At 41.6% G+C, this 21,629-nt stretch overlaps 2 protein-coding genes across 10 annotated transcripts in view; one reads left to right on the forward strand and one right to left on the reverse strand.

The window, feature by feature from the left end:
• Positions 1 to 2,529, forward strand: part of EPS8 (EGFR pathway substrate 8, signaling adaptor) — a 199,289-nt gene extending 196,760 nt beyond the window's left edge. For all 6 annotated transcript variants that reach the window (XM_074938382.1, XM_074938416.1, XM_074938391.1 and 3 more), the window contains one exon: positions 1,377 to 2,529. In XM_074938382.1, the coding sequence (XP_074794483.1) occupies positions 1,377 to 1,490 (114 nt within the window). In that variant the 3' untranslated portion in view covers positions 1,491 to 2,529. The remainder of the gene's footprint in view (positions 1 to 1,376) is intronic.
• Positions 2,530 to 8,678: 6,149 nt separating this feature from the next.
• PTPRO (protein tyrosine phosphatase receptor type O) overlaps positions 8,679 to 21,629 on the reverse strand; it is a 213,919-nt gene continuing 200,968 nt past the window's right edge. For 3 of the 4 annotated variants that reach the window (XM_074938358.1, XM_074938339.1, XM_074938368.1), the window contains 5 exons: positions 19,821 to 19,943; positions 17,869 to 18,023; positions 14,851 to 14,986; positions 10,882 to 11,002; positions 8,679 to 9,453 (listed from right to left, as the gene is read on the reverse strand). In XM_074938358.1, coding sequence (XP_074794459.1) covers positions 10,898 to 11,002; positions 14,851 to 14,986; positions 17,869 to 18,023; positions 19,821 to 19,943 — 519 coding nt within the window. In that variant the 3' untranslated portion in view covers positions 8,679 to 9,453; positions 10,882 to 10,897. Of the gene's footprint in view, positions 9,506 to 10,881; positions 11,003 to 14,850; positions 14,987 to 17,868; positions 18,024 to 19,820; positions 19,944 to 21,629 lie in introns of all 4 variants that reach the window. The other variant, XM_074938348.1, reaches the window with a different exon arrangement.

Below are 21,629 nucleotides of genomic sequence, written 5' to 3' on the forward strand. Positions count from 1 at the left end.
TTGCTGACAAGAATACTGTGGGAGACCGTGTCAAAAGCTTTACTAAAGTCAAGAAACAATACATCCACTGCTTTCCCTTCATCCACAGAATCAGTAATCTCATCATAGAAGGCAATTAGATTAGTCAGGCATGACCTTCCCTTGGTGAATCCATGCTGACTGTTCCTGATCACTTTCCTCTCGTGTAAGTGCTTCAGGATTGATTCCTTGAGGACCTGCTCCATGATTTTTCCGGGGACTGAGGGACATGTGTTAAAATGTTTATACAGCAGGTACAATGGGTAAATAAAATGGGGCTCCTAAATCCATATTTAGGTTCCAATCCTGCAGACACTTATGTGTGTTCAACTTTACACATATGCATAGACTTTATGGTTTGAAGGGACCACTATGATCATCTAGTCTGATCTCCTGCACATTGCAGGCCAGAGAACCTCACCCACCCACTCCTGTAACAGACCCATAACCTCTAGCTGAGATACTGAAGTCCTCAAATCACGGTTTAAAAACATCAAGTTACCGAAAATCCACCATTTATACTAGTTTAAACCTGCCCCAGGCTGCAGAGGAAGACGAAAAGCCCCCAGGGTCTCTGCCAATCTGACCTGGGGTAAAATGACTTCCCAACTCCAAATATGGAGATCAGTTAGACCCTGAGCCTGTGGGCAAGACCCACCAGCCAGACACCTGGGAAAGAATTCTCTGTAGTAACTCGGAGTCTTCCCCATCTAGTGTCCCATCACCGGCCGTTGGAGATATTTGCTGCTAGATGTTGCAGATTGGCTACATGCCATTGTAGGCAGTCTCATCATACCATCCTCTCCATAAACTTATCCAGTTCAGTCTTGAAGCCAGTTAGGTTTTTTGCCCCCCACTGCTCCCCTTATAAGGCTGTTTCTGAAATTCACTCCTCTGATGGTTAGAGACCTTGATCTTAATTTCAAGCCTAAACTTGTTGATGGCCATTGACTTCAGTGGCAGTGTGCATGTAAAATTAAACAGATGGTTGCCTTAAGCTCTTAAAAGGATGAAATCCTGGCCCCACTGAGGTCGGGGTTTCAACCCCGAGTCCTGAATAACTTTCGTTGACATCAGAGAGAGCTGAGGATGCTCAGCAGTACCGGAAATCAGGCGGAACTTATTTAGAAGCCTACAGCCCTCATTCGGGAAAGCATTTAAGCATATAGTTAAGTTCCTCACTATGTAGGACATCACTTAAGTGCTGTCCTGAATGGGCCCCTTTACATATCAAGGCCTAAATGTGGACTGAAGACCTAACGTTAAGCCGTCTGTCTGTCTTATTAAAATCTTGGCTGAAAAGCCTCATCCTGTTGCTAGAACCACAGATTAATTTGTTTTCTTCTTTTCATTTTTAGGCTAACAATGGTAGCTCAGAACTCCAGGAAATCATGAGACGACGACAAGAAAAAATTAGTGCAGCGGCCTCAGATTCAGGAGTGGAATCTTTTGATGAGGGAAGTAGTCACTGAATGTCTTTTCCTTTTAATCCCATTGTCCTTGGCATTATTCCATCAAGCTTTGTTTTAGGAAGCAATGAAGGGGAATGTCTGATTTATTATTATTATTTTGTAGACATAACTTGTTGCCATAAAGAAACCATGCAACTGGACTTGACAGAAGTACCCACTGCTGGACGTTCTTGGCACTCGAGAAAACTCTTACATCCAAACATGAGTTTTAGCCTTGTGGAATTAACCATTTCATGCTCTTTGTGGATAATCAGAAACACATTGCTGCTTTTGATTTATTCCAGTGAAGTTGAGACAGTAGTAAGACATACTTGGACCTTCAGTAATATAAGAGTTTAAATTCCTTCTGCCGCTGTAGTCTGTGATTCATTCCTTTTGTCTCACGCTCTGGACAGCAGGATGTTCAGATTTATTGGAAAGTTCTTGATGCCAGCAATCAAAGATGAAATGTTTAGAATGCAAACAGCAGCTCAAGCCTTTGGAACATAGGCTGAATTTTTCTTGTACCTCTTGCAAGGCGTTTTATTACTAAAGAAGCTGTTGATAGCAAGAGCATATATTCTGTCCTTTGATTTTATTTCTGTTTCACTGGTTATGAACCATACTATTACATAGCAAGGAATAAATAGAAAACATTAACACACAAGTCAGCTTACAAAGGTGGTTAGACCTGCTTTTGATAGCCATAACGGTATTCACAGTATCTTTTTTTTTTTAATAGACCTGCATTTTTGTTGGTAACTTAACTAGTCAAAAGGAAAATGTAATCTAGACTCTTTTTTGTGTTGATCCTAAATGTCCAATTTTCTGTATGTGTAAAAAAAAAAAGGTTCATTTATAAATTTAATCTTTTGAAATATTATTGATTCCGGGGGGGACGGGACACTTTCCAGCAAATGTTATTTTTGGAAACACAATTTTTGTCACAAAGTGTTCTATTGTTTCACATGTATAAAGACTGACACATCATTTAGAAAGATTTCATCATCTAGTTTCATTAATTTTCATAGTGCCTTTTTCACATGATTCAGCTGAAAGTCTGCAATAAACAGTGTTTGATGTATATTAAATAGTTGTATCTTTGTTGTTACAAAGAAGGGCTAGCAAACATTCCTGATTTTGTCCTTAGAGTATGCTCTTTATATACATACTAGAAAAAATCAGTGCTCCATTTTTCATAACATGAAAATCCCACATCTTAATAATGCCATTCATCCCAAAGCACCTTATAAATGCTTTTGCTGTGTATTAAATGTAAATAGTGTCTATGCTTGTCGCTCAAATGCAGTCCTCTTTAAGAATGGAGAACACAAGCTTTAAGACAGGCAGTGAAGAATCCTGTGTTGAATTTAAAACTCATACAGCCACAGTTTGACCCAATTATGGGTTTATACAGTGTTGTGTGCCCCCCCCCCCACACACACACACACTTTGTGTGTGGGGGGGGGGGGATGGGGGGAATGGCCCTGAATGGCTGCACAAAACTATTTTATGTAGGCAAAGTCTTTGACAATTAGCATTATAGCATAGAACTAGCATCCTGCCTTAGCATGATGGGTCACCTTTACAGGGTCTCTAAACATAAACTCTTGTGTGTTTTTAACTCAACACACTGATGGTACCTCATTCTTCTACAATAGTGCAGGTTTCCTGGTCTTTGTCCAAGAAATGTCGTCCTATTGTAGGTGTTCTCTGGTGGGCAGTGAATGACTGACAAAATACTATTGCACCTTGCTTTATTTTACATCAAACATAGAGCTTCCAGCAGATGAGTAGTAAAATTTTAGGTAGGTCTTTGGGAACTGAAAGAATGCTTACTACTGTAAAATGGCACACAACAGTTATAGCCTCCTCTTTGATGGCAGTCACAAGTTTACATTCAGTTTTCATATCCTTCCTCAGGTTATTTGATCACTTATGGGCCGATTCACTTTTTGGCCAAAAGGAAATGTCCACTGTGAGATAGCGGGAACACTGTTCTAGGTGGAAAGTGTATGGCTACCCTACAATCAAGCAGCTGGCCTGCAGGCTGTACAATTGCAGTATAGATGTTTGGCTTCAGGCTAGAGCCCTCCCCTCCTCAGGGTCTCAGAGCCCAAGGTCCAGTCACAGCCTGAACATCTACACTGCAACTTTATAGCCCAAGTGAGCTGACATGGCCCAGCTGTGTGTGTTAGTGCAGTACAGACATACCCTGAAGTACTGTGAAGTACCTCTCTGAGAGGACAGGAATAAGCTGCATAATCCTCCGTTTACTATGGTGGCTGCTGGTTGGAAGGAGGCCACATAAATGATGTCTATGGAAATACCTGAGGAAAAAATCATCCTCATGCTGTTTAGGGGGCCAGAAATGAGCAAACTGAATAGCTGATACCCACACAATTGCATGGCTATGCTAAATTAAAGTGGCCATGTGTTCTCTGCATAGCAGACTGTGAAAGCTGGGTAGCATTTATCTGCTTTTGCTAAAATTACTCTGAAGGTGTAAAAGTTCTCTGGGGACTTGCCCATTTAACAGCTGGCTGTCACTTTTGCGCTCGGGAGAGCAAGGCAAAAGAAAACCACTTTGAAACTTCACGATGAGTTCATAGTGTTCATATGGGGAAAGAGGTTACCCAGTGTTTCTCAGTTGAAATGTTAAACAGCACTTGGCTCAGGCAAAGTGGTGATTTATAACAAATTTGTGATGTGGAGAATTTAGATTCCAGACTTTAATTTTAGGGGCAAATCCTAGATGCAGGCTGCACAGTAGCAGTGTACACCGAAAACACTGATTTGTTAGACACAGAGCTCACGGCAGCAAAGCACATGCTTTAAAGTTAAGGAGGTTGCTTTGCTGACCAGGGATGACCTTAGGTACATGCTTTAAGGACTTCTGGATTGAAAAGTCCTTTAAAGATGAGAGGAAGGAAGCCCAGAAAAACCAACAGGATTGGTGTAAGTATTTGTCAACAGGCAGCCCTGTATTTGGAAGAGTTCTTCTGTGAGCAATGAAGACAAATTGTCATTTCAAAGGGATGTTTGTAAACAAGTGACTGGTTTTCAACTTACCTGCGTGCATTGTAGCTTGTGTGTGTAAAGCCTTGTTGAAACAAGTAGCTCTGGACTTTGCTCAGGAGTAAGGCCAACATAAGAGGAACAGGTTGATAAAGGTAATTTGCCAGAGCAATATTTTCAAGGTTGCTATTGAACAGTTGATTGAAACTTCCTGTGCCTGCTGAGTTTGAACAAGGGGAGCAAATCAGGCCCACGTTTCCCAGGGGCATGCTTGTTTGTGCCCTGCGTACACAAAGTAGGGTGATAAACAGATACATGTTGGGGCCTTCCTCATGTATATACATAAGTTATCAAGTATGTGTTTGCATGCTTATGGGTGCTCAATGTTCTTTGAGCCCGTATGTTCATTAATTTCTCTCTCTAAAACAATCTCCGTTCATATGAGCCCAATTCTATGCATGGGTAATAGTTGCTCTCCTGCTGCAGCAGTACCACATAAATGGAGCATCAGCATTAGCAGCCATTGTGTTTCTGTTTCTCAGGAATGGTATTGCAGCTGACAGAGAAAACAGATAAAACCTGCAGTTCCTTAGCTTCTGCTGTCTGTCAGAATGTGGGCCAAAAGAAACTTGACTAGATCTATATCACAACATTTGTAGAAACAACAGAGAAGCTGCCAAAAGTAACAACTGTAGGTTAGGTGAATGAGATACAGCTTGTTTTCACACAGGCTCCTTTCCAACGTCTATCGGAGGGACTGTTAAGGCTTATTGGAGTAGGTGGGTTGACTGATTTGGGAAAGGAGGTCAAACACAACATCAGGAGTTTGATGAATGGTGCTTAAAGGGCAAGTAGTTTTGTAGTATATACAGTGATGATCTGAAATGAAATTTAGTAACTTTGAACCTACTGTTCCTTTCTTAATTAAAAACTGGGGAAATGCCATAGGGACGTAAGCCAAAAGTCAGCACATGCACGTAGTCTTAGAAGCTACCACAAATTTCTGCCTTAGGAAAAAACCATGACAACTTCATCACTGCTGTAAGTAGTGTGGCGAGGTTAAGGAATTGTTTCCCACCCGTACACCCCCTTAGGCTGGGACATCACTGTGCTAGCAGGTGCAGTACTATCCGTGTTTAGTATGGCTAACAGCTCCCTTTCTGGTTCTGGAACACAGCCAATCAATTTATGACACTTAGGTCGGGTACAGAACACCTGGGAAGTACAGCACTGTCAGTACAGATCACCTACCTCAGTACTGGAGTGATCTGAACCCAAATCAAACAATTCACCAGCTTTCAATATACCACTGCATTTTTTAGATAGACTTTCAAACCTGCAATGAGTTGAGAGTTGCCCCAAGGTTGATTTAGGAGAGGAACCCAAACCACATTGGTTTTGCTTTGACTGAAATATTAAGTTGAACGCATGTGAGCTCACAAGGTTTTGAACCAAAATCAAAAAGTTTTAAACATACAATTGATGACAATATAATGAGCTCTGTGAAAGGTGATAATACCTCCAAATGTATTAGTTGTCTGGTAGCTGTATTTGGCTTTTATCTTCAGAGTTTGAATTGACTATTTCAAACTCTGCAAGTTTTATATGCATCACGTGATACTTCTGAAAGTGAGACTGCCCTTAACAAGTCATAATAGACCCATCCCTTGAGCTGTGGCAGGCTCCTGTTCCCTGGAGGGAGGGAAAGAACCTTCCACCCCCCACTCAACTCCAGAAATTAAACGAGAGAACATTTTTAGAAACAGGGAGTGCAGTATGCCCTGCAGGGAAGATAGCTGGACATGGCTCCCCTCCGTGTGGTAGCTGAACACCTGCCTTTCTCAGATTCACCTCAGTGAGGCCAGGGTGCCTGATAATGGAGCAGCCTTTCTGAGGTTTAGAGGGAAGAACAAGGGATCAGGAGCCTCCATAATGTCTACCACCATCTTGTGTGTAACAGAAATGGGAGGCAGCCTGTAGGAAGACGACCAAAAAGAAAATATCATGTCACCCTTTTAACCTAAATACCGTTTTGGCTTTTATATAAATGTCTGGTGTGGCGCCTGTACCATTTGCAGAAATGGTGGTGGTTGGTTACCTACGTTTAATTATGGGTTGTAGGCTACAGTCATACCATATCCAGTCTGTGCCGTGTTACAACATCCATCTTTGCTGTGATGGTTTAGAACTAATTAACCTCTGTTTCAAAATGGCCAATCAGCAAGCAATGGACAGTGACAGCACACAAATAAATAAAACATACACAGAGTTTTCTTTGACCAGTGTAATTTGTGCCATTGAAGCTCACACAGCTCTGGCCCCAAGCTCAAAGTCTATTCTACAACCTCAAATAAGCTAGGCCTAAAACAGATACGTCATACACATCACTGCTCTGATTGAAACTTGTAACACTTCCAACAGAATGAAATCAACACACTTGTTTTCCTCCATTGATTGTGAAGCAATGCCTATGCTTCTATGGCCAGTGTGTGTAGTGTATAGCCGTATACCGAAACCACTACACTGATGATCTACTTCTAAATATGCATGGACCATAACTCTAGTTTACAGGATGTTCATCCTACTCAACTTTAGAGTAGAGAGGAGCCTGAACCAAAACCCCAGTGCCAAACACCCCTGTACTTTGTGGCAGAGTGGAAGCTGCAATCCAAACCTGGACCTTAATTTTGATGCCAGCCCCATCTCCAATGTGGCAACTGAAAATCCTAGATCCAAGTATTGGGCGTTTGAACTTCAGATATGACGGTTGCAGATTCGGTCCAGGCCCATGCCCATGCTGGAAGGAATCAACCAGCCATTAAGCTATTCATGTCTCCTCCTGAACAAAGAACTTTGTGTACCTGTGGATATATAAATTAATAAGACAGGTAGTACATCCTAGGTAAGCACAGGAAGGCTTGAAATACATACAGAAATAGAGACTGTGGCAAGGGCTGCAGGGCTCTGGGGCTTTTTGTCCTCGTTTACGATTCTGAATTCTACTTAGGTGAGGAGAGACTGACTGTCTGCTGGGTGGCCTTCATGCAGTAGCCACCCTAGAGAAGATGGCACCCTTGTTGTCATTTGTGGCACAGAGGTGAGCCCTTCAGCTCAGGGTTGAGGCACGTTGGTGGGGCAGTAGAAGAAGCTTGCATGGTTGTAGCCTGAGCAGTTACCAGTTCTGTCCATGAAGACAGGATTTCAGTCTCCAGGACTATCAAGCTGGCCTCTTGCACCAGCACTAAATACCCAATTAAAAAAAAATATGGGGGTTACATTCCAGCTCTTAACTGAGTGGCATCACCATACAAGTGATACAGAAATGGAGACTGAACTAACTTGTTGGTGCATAGAGGTGATCCCTCCATGACAGGACAGAGAGAGACAGGCAGGAAATATGGGGGGAAAGTAGAGCTGCTGCCACCCAGTCAGCGATCAGAGGGTGTAGCTTTCAGTGGGTCTGGAACCCTTTCGCAAGTACCCAATTTACTTTTCGAGAGGAGAACAGAGCTATGCCAATATAGCCTCAAAAAAGATGATCTTAAATTCTCGGGCTGTGGTGCACAGACACGAGGGTAGAGCGATCCAGGTGGGAAAAGCAGCAGCCTTGCTCAGTGTCATTTTCACAGGTAAGCAATCCAATGTGTTTACTTTCAGTTTTTGTTTACATTGAGTACCATTGCCTCTAATGTCCAATGAGCTGACACAAAGCAACAGGTTACAAAACTGCCATCGACATCCACTCTGAAAGCATCCATGTCACAATACACATCGATGTACCGGAATTATACAAAGCCAAAAAGAATATAACATACCTAATTATGCTGACTAGAAATAAAACTTGACAGCAAAAAAACCCAACCCCAAAGTCCCTGCAGGAATCAGTACCGATGCTTTGACAACATCCTGGTAACGAACCCATAAAATTTCCGTAGCATGCCAAAACCCTCATTTCCACATCACCATGAATTCCCAGCTCGTCAGAGAGATACTGCTGCATTCATTACAGCAATTATTTTTTTCTCAACATGAATCAGCTTCTCATTTTTACACAGGGCGAATATATTTGAGAAAAACAAACAAATCAAGAGTATAGGCACCATAGACTCAGACAGCTAAATGCTACAGCAAGAGAGCCTAAAGGTTCTCCAGCTCCAAACTCTTCTCCACTTTCAATAGCTTCAGTCTTAAAAAAAAAAAAAAAATTGTACCTGATCAGGGGCGTTACTGAAATGAGTAAAGAGAGGAACAGTCCTGCTGTTTAATGAGGAGGATCACAATCAAGAACCAGACCAACAGAAGCTTTCTAATGTAGGTCTTCTACACTAGCCTTGAGCTATATTGTTTGGATTTTAGGAGAGTTACTAAAGCTCCCCAGGTACTGTATTCTCCCTACTCCACTGAAGCACAGAACCACTGTGCTGCCGTAAACAGAGTCAAATCGATATCCCATTTCCTCTTGACAAAATCCACAATCCTTCAGGTTTGTACATGCCTCGTATTCACGAATGAGGTATTATTAGATGCTAACAATGCCTGTTCTCTTATGGACTTCAGCACAGACCAGCGACACATGAAGAAAGCTCTTCTTCATTCAGATACAGCCATTTAAAAAATATTGCACTTCCTTTAACCTTAAGCCCAACCTGCACAGAAAAACTTAAACCAAACCAAACAAACCCTTCAGGAGTACTGTATTTTATGCACATATTATAGTATCTTTTCCGTCCTGTTGTTTTAGTTGAATTTGGTCCAGTATTTTAAAAATGTCCAGAAATTAAACAGTCCGAAAGACACTGCAGGCTCTTTAAGGCTAAATCTCCCCAGTGCTTCTAAAATTTAAAGTATCTTTCTTTTATCGTCCGTATACTGCAAAGCAGCGGCCTTCCATGGCAAAACAGCTAGCAGTTCAAACAAACAAACAAAATCTGAAGCAAGGGAAGACGGGTGTACTTCATGGTCTCACCTGGAAGAAAACAAAGCAAATGGATCCTGTTTGAAAATGATTACCTGAAGCTCTGTATAGGAAGAGAGGGAACAAAAAAACAGGACATACAGGTCAATATGTTGAAAACTCACAAGTGATATTGAGTGCAAAACTTGATAAACCTTACTTGGGCCTAATTTTCAGAAAGTGTTCAGCAATCCCCTTTTATAAATCAAGTTGGGCACCCAAAAATAGAGGCACCCAGAATCACTAGTCACTTTTCATAATATTGGCTATGGTTTCTATTCCTGGATTATTAATTATTTGTATGCACGTATGTTTGAGAGAATCTCAGCTTCTCCACCCCAGTTCAGTTGGAAACACAATTTAAAGAAAAATATATTGGGGACAAAAGTCCAGCTGACCTGATGGGAGAAATGGAAGGAGAGAAAAAGGAACAATTTGTGGAATAGAGGGGAAAGCAGGGTCCAAAGTTTATATGATAAATTGTATAATCAAACACTTACATAGCACAGGCTAGCCATATATCTCAACGTGCTTTACAAAGTTAGCTCAGTATCATTAACTCAGTTTTACCGATGGGCAAATTGAGGCACGCAGTTGCTAACTGATGTACCTAAGAATGCACGGTGAATCAATGGCAGTGCTGAGAATAGATTCCCAGCATTTTGAGTCCATGGACCATGCTGCCTGTCAGCAGGTTGACAACACATTTTCGTTTTGTAATTTTTTTGCCTGTTGCACTTAAAAAAAAAGTGTACTTAAGACATCTGTATTAATCGTTAAGTTGCTCAGTGTTAGTGCTGGTAGCAACTTTGGACTGCTTCCATAGCAGGTTCATAAATTCCTTAGCTTTTACTCTTGGAGTATATTTACTGTCAGCTGTCTCTGCAGCAGCCCCAGTGCTGGGATTGCCGTACAGGGAGGGGGAGGGATTCAGTTGGCCCTGATAATTTGACAGTTTATAGATGACAAGTGAATGAATGTGCACTTGTGAGTGAGTGATGACAAGCCCTTATGACTTTTTGATTTTTAATTTCCTCTTAAACCTTAGGAAAGTGCAGCAACCTTATCAGGGCGATTTATGTGAAAAACCAGGAGAGGGTTTTATTCAGCTTTTTTTTTTTTTAATTAAATGATTGGTGAGCCAGAAAGGTCTTAAAATGCTAAGAAATGTGTGATTTATCATTCCATGCTAACGCAAACAGCTAAGGGGATTTCCCTCTCATTCTCTGCACCCACTACCACCACCACTGGGGCACAGGGGGAAAAGGAGCGGGCGGGAGACCAGGCTTGGAAAGCTTCAACCCTAAGGTAAAATTCTTGGAGTACGGGAAAAGGTATAATGAAGGTTCTGACGTAAAACATTAATTTCACCAGTTGCTACCAGGTGACTGGGATTATAAATCGTGAGCAGAACTGAAGGGGTTATGCTGTCATACGTACCACCTGGGATTCTGAACTAGGACTTGCTGACATTCTCATATATGACATCACTGATGCAGAATTGCTGTTTCTTCTTTAGCCACATCAATTGCACACACTGGTGAATAAAAATGTATTGTTCCTGGAAGAAAGACCAAACGTATATATTTTTGCACTTGGTATAGCTCGGTTAAACCTGGCCAATAAAGTAACATTGATAACAATAGTCTGCATACACATTCTTAAATAATATCTGTAGTCATTAATATTCTGGCTGCATATCTGTGTCCCCATTCAAGAAATTATAGTATACAACACCAATGGAAGCATAAAGCTCATCAGACCTGCCCGTGTCACTATTCTTGACTCTTATTAATTAACTGAATAATTAATAGACTGTAGTCGTGTTGACTGAATTTATGACACCTGGAGAATGGTGCGGTCTGCTAATGGGAATCATGAAGTATGTAAGGCAATAAAATGTATGAAGATATAAGTGAGGAAGGGGTCAGGTCTGTTGTTATTTGATACTAGAGGGCTCTTCTATCGATCAGACAAAGGTGTAACAAGATTCAAGGACTGGAAGTTGAAGCTAGATAAATTTGGACTGTAAATAAGGCACACATTTTTAACAGGGAGCGTTATCAACCTTTGGAACAATTTACCAAGGGTAGTGGGGCTTCTCCATCACTGCTCATTTTTAAATCAAGATTGGATTTTCCCCCTCTAAATGAGGTGCTCTAGTTCACACAGGAATTAATTCAGGGAAATTCTAAGGCCCGTGTTATGCAGCAGGTTAGACTAGATTATCATGGTGGTCCCATCTGGCTTTATACTCTATAAATTATTAGCCCCCAAACCATTTTGGCTATTGTTTGGTCAGATCTCACAAACTAAACAGTGTCAGTACTTGGAGGGGAGGCCTCCAAGGAAAATCCAGATACAAGCAGCAGCACTGGTGATTCTGTAGGTGGCACTCCCACCTCTGCGGTAGTGATGCCCTGCTGTGGTAAGAGGGGCCTTGTTGGTGAGATGGAAAACTGAGGTTATTACAAGATCCTTGGCATGGCTTGCAAGAATAGTTACGTTAACCTCACAGTGCTAGCCAATTTACAACTGGGCAATTATATTCTACCATCCTAAATTGCCCCTGCAATTGCAACCTGTCTGGTAGCTTTGGAGGGCACTGTTGAATAACTGCTACATTTCCCCTGGCCGTAGCTGCATTTTAGGGCGTGTGAAGCAATTCTTGTGTGTGTAATTTTGGAAGTACTTTAGTATATAGAGGAGCTTCTGTACAAAATCCTTATATTCTGATTGCTTGAAAATATATTATGCCCTTATATCATCATACTCCTTAGCTTTAGGCAAATAAAAGCCATACTTGGTGCGTTTCTATGCGTGTGTGTCTATAACTTGTGACTCGCCACAATAAACCGCTAAAAACTGATGGTTTCTGTTCATAGAGTGTTTAATAACTTATTTATTTATTGTGGGATTATCAACCACCAAATTACTTACACTGTAAGAAGCTTGGGGCCAGGGCCATGTTTCATTGTAAGTGTGTACAGTGTTAAGAACAATGTTGATCTTTAATTGGGACCTCTGAATAATAATTCATTTCACCTTGAATTCTAAACCTCATTCCAACGTAAATGGAGGCAAAACTTGATAAAACCATCAATCCTTCTCCAGGCCTTGTGCAGAAAGGGAACATTCACGCAAAACCTGGCACAGATGTCTAAGAGGTCTGAGATGGCTTTAAGCCACAAAATTGGGGTTTGGATTTCATATTTCCTCCCCAAAGTTGTTCACACCCTGGGATTTGGTTCAGCTCCTTACAAATATGGGAACATCTATACAGGGATATAAGCCCTGCAGCATGGCTATGGCTGGTCTCCACCCTCCCAGGGTCCCACAGCTTGGGCTCCAGCCTGAGCCTGTATGTCTACACAGCAATTTTTCAACCCTGAAGCCCAAGCCCCATGAGCCCAAGTCAGCTGTGCGTTTTACATCCCCAGGTGCGCACACACACTTTATGAGGCCAGCTCAAAATTCAGATCTCAAATCTAACTGGATTTCAAATATCCATTATCCTGGGATCCCCGGTTTTGATTCAGGCTCATCTCGCCTCTAAACTCACCTGGGGTTCATTCAGTTTGTAAACTGTTCAATGAACAGTGGCCAAGTTTCCAGTTTGGAAGGAAACATGAAACCAGGTGAGCTGTGTGTGGTTTCAAGTTTTGTAATGAAAGGTTCACACAGCTCTAACCCATCCGTCCGGTTTGCTCTTAAATTACACTGACACCTAGTGGCCTGTGTGGATACAGCTTTATAAAGACTAGGAAATTCCACTCTAATTTAAAAAGGAAAAAACCTGAAGAGGTCAGGGCTGGCAAGCCCAGAAATGGATGACACCCTGCCTGTGAGGTAAGATTTTCCTGTTTGTCAGGATGTATTAGAGCAAGCTTTGTTGACTAAAACAGGTGTCTCCCCTTCACAAGGCCAATGGGATGTAGCCTTGCTCCCCAGTATTTAATCCTGCCCACTGGCACTAGTTCCTGGAGCACTTTAATCTTATTCTAGCTTTTGAGGTGTTACAGAGCCCTTCTGTTGGTGTGTGAGTATTAGGAAGAGAGAGAGGAAAGAGACTCTAGTGATGCTTTGCTAAAATGCCAGTGCAGCAGGGAAAAGGCCAGCTGGCCAACAGTATGAAACTTGGAAACAATATGAAAATTGGAAAGCCATCAAAATGGATTGTGTGGGATTGCGGAACTCCCTGCTCCCCAAATAAAAAGGAGATCAAGCAGCACACCCTGGTCTCTCCATCACTCTCCTCTGAACCATACTCAACTGAACAGAAGTAAAAGCCTATTCTATGACATGGTAACTCAGTGAAATTCAAGAATTAAAACTAAAACAAAAACACCAAATAATTTCCATGCCTTAAATCGCAGTCTTTCCTATGACATCAGTAGGCATTGGATCAGGTCAGGTGATGGGGAAAGGTGCTTACCTGGCTGACTCCTCTAGAGAATGAAGTCCTCTACATACAAAAAGCAACAAGATAGGCAATGGCACTGCAGGCTTCCCTCATACTACCTCAGCTAATTTGCATCTACCTTGATCGGGAGTGACCCATCTCTAAGGACAGTTCATCCTCCAGACCCAGTAAATCCTGTACGTATCTGTGAAGTCTGACATTTGTGCAGGTGGTATTGTGATGTGGTCTCTGCACTGGGAACTGGGTGGAGATCACAGACTTGTTTCATGTATCCAACAGGCAACTGACAAATAAAAACTTTCAGCTATAACTAATGCTCTTGGGAATAAAAAGGGGCAAATAATTCTGTTCTAAAACTTTGGTCTATTTGTTTCTGCAGTAGTGAAATTTTCACAGAAGTATTTTGATTTTTTTTGATTTTTCAACAGAAACTTTAGCCAAGAAACAGAGAGGGAAGTAGGGGGAAGAAACCTCATGCCCCGCCTTTTGTTTTGTTTTTGTTTTCCAATTTTTGTATTGTCACTGTATAACTCTTGGATCATCAGCTTAGTCAGATGACACTTTCCTGAATGGCTCTGAATGGTGGTCTGATCCGACTACCAGTCCTATACGTCATTTAAACCCTAGATCAAGTCCACTGTTTTTTCAAAATGGTGCATTTTATATAACTCATGCACTTCTATTTTAATGCTTGTTCAGACTAGTTTCTTACAAAGTAGGACTAGCCTGTCTGCGTTAGAAAGCTTCAACCAGGTTGTAAGTACATTGATCTATCCTGATCTATTGATAGTTTAGGTAGCAGACTCATAAAAATGTGGAAGTATTATACATTTAGCATGGAGAAGACAATTATTTTATCTATTTACAGGACTATGTCAGAACCTCAATAGATTCTGCAGCACGAAATAGTTATGATACCTACATTAGTGCAACATGGTATTTTTAATACATTTAATTTTGAAAATACAGGAAAATGAAATTCATACCTCTGTCTGTACCATGGACATCCTATAAGACCGCATTTCAGACACCAGCCCTAATATATCTACAAACTCATGATCACGAATGTGCTGTAAGAGCCGATCCAATGCTATAAATGTTCCTGTCCGTCCCACGCCGGCACTGTAACACACACATCATTACAGGTTACTACTTTTTGGGGGTGGGAGTGGAGGGGATGAGTGGTTGTGGGGTAAAGAAAGCAAATGTTGTGCTGTAATTCAGAATTATGAAATAATCATCCTGATGAAAATATGTCTAATTTGCACTGGATTCACACAATTGACTAATCCTTCGAATATATGCCGCACAGTAATTCACAGTTCACACCAAAGAATGCACAGGACTAAGGGCTTTGCAATTATTTCACCTTTCTTAAAAAAAGTATAATAGTTATACAGAAGAGCTGCGATAGGCAATTGACCAATCCTGCCTAGCTGAAACTATCTGGGCTGAAAAACTCCAACCCTCAGAGTGATATTCTGGGCAAAATCAGACGGGGTAAATTTGGCCCCCGCTCCCAGTCTTACATTTTCTTGACTGACCACCTTCTGCTGGCAAGTCCCTTTCTCCCTTATATTTTTCCTCATGATGATGAGAGGTATAAAACTACTTGAGCTGTATCTGTGAATTCAGATAGACCTACATTATGGTGCCTACAGCAAATGAGCTTGACAAAGTTACACTTGCAGTTCCACCAGGTTTAATTTCTGCAAAGTCAACAGACTTCTTGTGAAATGGTCACTGCTTTTGAGGGCAACAGAAGAGATTTTCAGCTGCTGGGGGCTCAGTACCTTTTAAAATCAGGCAATTTATGGATTTAAGAGGCTAACTTTGGAAGGATGACGGAGCGGATGGAGAAAGAGATAAAAACAAATATATTGTGTGTGAGACTTTCTCTAATAGAGAGAGAGTGAAAATCTTAGTTTACTTTTATTAGACCTGATTTTTAAAGGTGCAGACCAGTTTGATGTAAATAGGTGTGGATCCAACATTCTAAAAACCAAACCATTTGCTTTCACGTTCTTGATACAACTGTATGTAAAATTGGTAAATATTATTTGCATACCTCAGAGAAAAGTTTTATGTGGACATGGGGTGGCTGTAGGCATAAATTGACTAGGCAGATGCATAGAATATCATATATCTGGGACTCTGGTAGGAAATTTATCAACCCAATAAAAGTGGTTGATTTTATAAATATGACCGAGATGGGATAAAAATTCATGAATTCAATAAGAGGTTTTTGATCTAGTTAATGTGACATGTCCTATCATTAATCAATTAATCCACTTTCATGAATTTGGCAGACATGATAAAAAATCATGACTCCAATAGATAAAATAATAAATGTATGACTCTAAGAGGTAGTCAGTTTAATAAATCCAGTAACAGCCTATCAATTTCATGCATTCATTAAAGTTAGAGAAGACTTTTAATGGTCTCCAAAAGTATCCAGAAAACATTAATTGGTTCATTTTTTCCCACTGATTTCATGAAACCGTGACTTCTATCCGTGCATTGCAAGACCTACAGTACACTTTAGCATTCTATCCAAAACCACATTTCTCTGCAGGTGGCATTATCCTTATGAAAAATTAAGATACTAATGGTCTAGTGTACCACTGCCAGCCCCTGTACTCTCCCCTTGCAAAGTATGTATGAGCCAGGGGAGTTAAGTATAGGGTTGTGAAATTAAATGCTTTAGCTAAGTCCCCTCTTTGAGCCTACCAGTGTCTGTCTCAACTTTGCATTAGGGCTCTGTCCCGCAGCTGTACTCAGCATGAGTTCACCCAGGAACTTCTGTGCGACAACTCAGCAGGAGAGCTGCGGGACTGAACACTTTTAGAAATGACAAATGCTGCTATTGCGCCACTTCCTAGTGAGAATTCTGGAAACCTCATGAGGAACTAGAAAGGGTGATACTGTAAAAGGCTGTTTGCTGAGTAATGTCCCGGTTATTTAGGGCACACCATGTGACTGCAAAGGAAAATGTTCCAAACACCACTGCAGTGACGAGGAAGCTATGCTGGAGGCTTTTGACATTGTTTGCATGCAACATAACTGCATCTGTACATACCCAAACACACATTTTCACAACTTGTGAGCAGATGCCTTAGGATGGGTGATAGAGGGAGGTGGGGCTAATAGCTTCATGAAGCTTTGAGTTCCATTCAGGGCATACCTAGCAGTTTAAACTCACACTAACTGATCTGTTACACACCTCTCTCTCTACGATGTAACCCTATAATAATCTATCGTTACCAGGAGTAGCCTTACCATTACACATTGTGGGGCAAATTAATCTTTGATGTCACTACAATGGAGTTACATCAGGAATCAATTTGGCACAATCTTTAATTCAGCAGCTGCCTTTGGAGAGCTCAACTGTGTCTTACAAAAAGCCTGATGATGAACAAAGGTGACAGTTACTATATTAAAATGCTGCCCTCAAGAAAAGAAAAACCCATATATTGTGTCATGCCTACTGCTTGCCCATGGATTTAACTCCCAACATTGTGTACTGAAGGCCAAATTATCTGAGAGTGATGATCTACACAGAGTATGTCTCTGTAGGGAACTAGCATTCTGCTTCACAGACTGTTGTTTTGATTTTTTCCATCTGAATTGCAAAAACATGGAAATGCAAGTGTTCGGCAAGGTCCTCCAATGATCAATGTAGCCTCATGGACGTCAGTGGAGTTATGCTAATTTACCTCAGCTGAGTATCAGACCTGCAATACTTTACTATGATAAAAATATATGGTATACGTCTCTCACTCTCTTTCCCCGTACATCTAGGAACATAGAATGAAATCCTGGCCCCATTAAAGTCAATGGCAAAACTCTCACTTACTGCAATAGGGCCAGGATTTTACCATAAAACATAAATAAAATACAATTCTCAGCACCTTAAAGGTGGAAAGAAATCCCTCCCTCCAGTGTTCTTCTCGATGTATTTGAATGGTTACTCATTAAAGGAAAATGGAAAATTAAGCTTTTACCTGCAGTGTATGGCCATGGGGCCTTTACTCTTTGTTGACTGCTGTCTGACCATCTGTACAAACTGCAAGATGCTCTCTGCAGCATTTGTAGTGGGGACACCATGATCAGGCCAGGCAGTGTAGTTAAAATGCATCACATCTTGTACCTCATCAGCCTAAGGCGGAAAAAACAGAACAGCAGCATGTTCATGTTTGTTTTACCTGTGCAGACATGTTCAATCTGACTCATGCATTTACAAATGCCGACTAATGAAATTAGAGTTAGTCAAAAATGGTAAAGATTGTATGTGAAAATTTTCAAATGATTTTTGCTCCACAGTTTCAAAAAGGAAATATATTTTTTGTAAAACTTAAAAACAATAATCAAAAATTGTATGGTTTGGGGGTTTTGTTTTTGTTTCTCCTTTTTCTCTTCCTTTTCACTCCATTTTTCTTGAAAGACCAGAAACTTGGGAATTTTAATATCCAGGTTTAATTGGAAAAACAAACAAACAAAAACAGTTTTTTGGGAAGACTCTTTTTTTTAAACAAAAACATTTGGCATTCAAAAAATGTCTAACGGTTCTAACTGAAATATATTAGAAGGCTAGGACATTACTTCAACAAACAAGGATCTGGCTTTGTGACAAATGCACTCAAGTGACAGTTTTTTATCCCCACAACTCAGGACAGAGAGTTGATGCTGTGAATTCCTACAACACTACGGTTCTGATCCATTGTATCGGTCTCCCATTCTTGCACAAGATCAAACAATGATTTCTGTAAATATTAGTCCCATTCAAAACATTGGGAGGCAGAGCTGAAATTGGAAGAGAGACCTGAAAATCTGGATGCTTATCCAAACACCTTTGGTTCAGAGATCTGATGCTCTCAAAAGAATTTCTATATTTCCTGGTTTTGATAGGCTGGAAATAGCTCAAGAATGGACTTTGTGGTCCAAATTAAAAAGTATGGGAATGCACAGGAATGGTCGCGGTTTGATTCAGTTCTATTACATTGCATTTTACAACGGTTTTGATTCAGTTCTTTCATATTGCATTTTACAACGGTTTTGCCCATTCCTAGCTGTACTCCTGCCTGTGCCTGACACTTAACAAAATAAAGTGTTTGAAAGATTGGAATGTGCAGTAGGCTCCTCCCACTTCCTCTGCTTAGAGCAGTTAATACAGCAAAACCTTCTATTTCACAGCACCACGGGATGGCATACTGTTCATGAATTAAATTCTGTTTTATTCAACAGCATTTAGGGACATGGCCTCAAAAGAATGCCAAGAATAATGTACAATTACCTCCTTTACAAACAATATTCCTCAACTTCTATATCCTTATTTTCAGGCCTTGAACAGTTTATAATTAAAAATGGGACGATCGTCTGATACATGGGACCAAAAAAAAAAAAAAAAAAGTGGCTGAAATGTGGTCTCCAGACAAACCATTATCATTAATTATTTGTACTACACTAGCACTTAGAAGCCCCAGTCATGATCAAGGCCCCATCATGCTAGGTGCTGTGCATCAGGTCTTCACTACCTAAGGATCCTCCTGGGAACCCTCAGGTGTCCAGTTAGGCACCATTAGTGCTCCTTTGCACCACAGCAGCAACGTACCAAACATACCAGTTTTTGTGGCGGATTCTGTGGTGTGAACATTTGTCCACTAGGATCTAGACTAGAGAGACAACCTTTTCCCTCTGGAGATGCCTGGGATGGACAGAAATTAGAGAAGGGCCTGAACCAAAACCCCAGATCAGAACATCCTTGAAATCTGAAGGTGCTTGCAATCAAAATCTATTTATGAATGTTGCTGTTGGTCCCTTTCTCTATAACTAACTGCCCCAGAACTCCAGGTCTGAACACCCCTGAATTTTGGAGTGAGAGAGATTTGGATCCAAATTTTGCAGGATGGGCTGATCTCTAATGAAAAGCAATGAAACATCTTTCACGGTCACCTACATAGCTGATTCTGAAGTTCCTAAAAGACCAGTCTGTTTGCTCCTCCTCCGAAAGCATCTCCACTGTGATGTCCCCATAAGCAATAGGCTCCTCTGTAAAAGGCCAGTAATGATCACATTTCACCTAGAAGAAAAGAAAAACAACAGTACAATCAAAATCTATTTAGACTCAAGTTTGGGAAGCAACACAGCAGAATTTTGCTTGGCACTTAAGCATGCGTAGATGTGTATGTAGATGTGTGTGTATGTGTATGTAGATATGTGTGTGTAAACTCTCAACAAAAATGAAGCTTTAGAAAAGCAGCCTCATTATGGCTCATAGACTGTAGACAAAAAGAAAAGGAGTACTTGTGGCACCTTAGAGACTAACAAATTTATTTGAGCATAAGCTTCCGTGAGCTACAGCTCACTTCATCGGATGAAGTGAGCTGTAGCTCACGGAAGCTTATGCTCAAATAAATTTGTTAGTCTCTAAGGTGCCACAAGTCCTCCTTTTCTTTTTTGCGAATACAGACTAACACAGCTGCTACTCTGAAAGACTGTAGACAGTTGTCATCCCCAACAAAAGACCATTGATGATCTCAAATAACAAGTGTCCAAATGCAGTGAACAAGATCATACATGAAAGGAAACAAAAAATATATGTTCCAAGTGTTCTCTATTACAGTGTAAAGGACCATGATGTAATATTTATATTTTATTTAGATTTAAAATAATAAAGACAACCAACCAACACTCTAGGCACCCTAACATAACCAACCATACAGTAAATACAATAAAATTAAATCATAGAAGCATTAAAATCCATTCCACAGGAACCACTTACCCCAGGGGAGGGCAAACTATGGCCTGCGGGCCGAATCCGGCCCGTCAGGGTTTCAATCCGTCCTGAGGGATTGCCAGCCCCGTGGCGCAGTAGGGCTAAGGCAGGATCCCTGCCTGCCCTGGCCCTGCACCGCTCCCAGAAGTGGCTGGCACCACGTCTTTGTGGCCCTGGGGGGGGGGGGGGCAGAGGGCTCCATGCGCTGCCCTCATCTGCAGGCACTATCCCCCGCAGCTCCCATTGGCTGGGAATGGGGAACCACAGCCAATGGGAGTTTTGGGGGTGGTACCAACAGGCGACGGCTGCCCCTTCCACCCCCAGGAGCCACTGCTGGACATGCTGGCCACTTCTGGAAGCGGCACAAGGCCAGGGCAGGCAGGGAGCCTGCCTTAGCCCTGCTGCACGATGCAAATAGCGCAGGCTGGAGCCCGCACCCCGAATCCCTCCTGCACCCGACACCCCAACCCCCTTCCCTGAGCCTCCTAACCCCCTGCCACACCCCCTACTGCACCCCAACCCCCTGCCCTGAGCCCCTTCCTGCACACCACACCCCCTCCCACACCCTCAGCCTTCTCCAGAGACCCTATGAAACAGGCGTCTCTTTCAGCATGCTTGCAAATCTGCGTTATTTTGGAACAAGAAGGTGGGAAGAGCAAGTTCCAGAGCTCCCACAAAGAACAGCCTGCCAGTCACTCGCTTTCTCTTACAATGAGGAGGATCCAGTTAAGTGTCCATGCAGACTGCAGCTGTGGAAGTATGGCATGGGGAGAGAGGCATGTCCATTGGCCTGTGCCAGCCCATTTATGGCTTCATAGCTCATAACCGACACATTAAACTCAACCCAGACACCAATGGGCAGCTAGCTATCCTGGAACATTGCTATCACTATGTCCTGCTCAACAAGCGAATTGCTGCATTCTACACCAGCCTCAGTCTCCGAATGGTTTTAAGGTGTAATCCCATGTAGTGAGCATTGCAATAGCCAAA

The sequence above is a fragment of the Natator depressus genome, chromosome 1 (genome assembly GCF_965152275.1).
Source record: "Natator depressus isolate rNatDep1 chromosome 1, rNatDep2.hap1, whole genome shotgun sequence".
Lineage (NCBI taxonomy): Eukaryota > Metazoa > Chordata > Testudines > Cheloniidae > Natator > Natator depressus.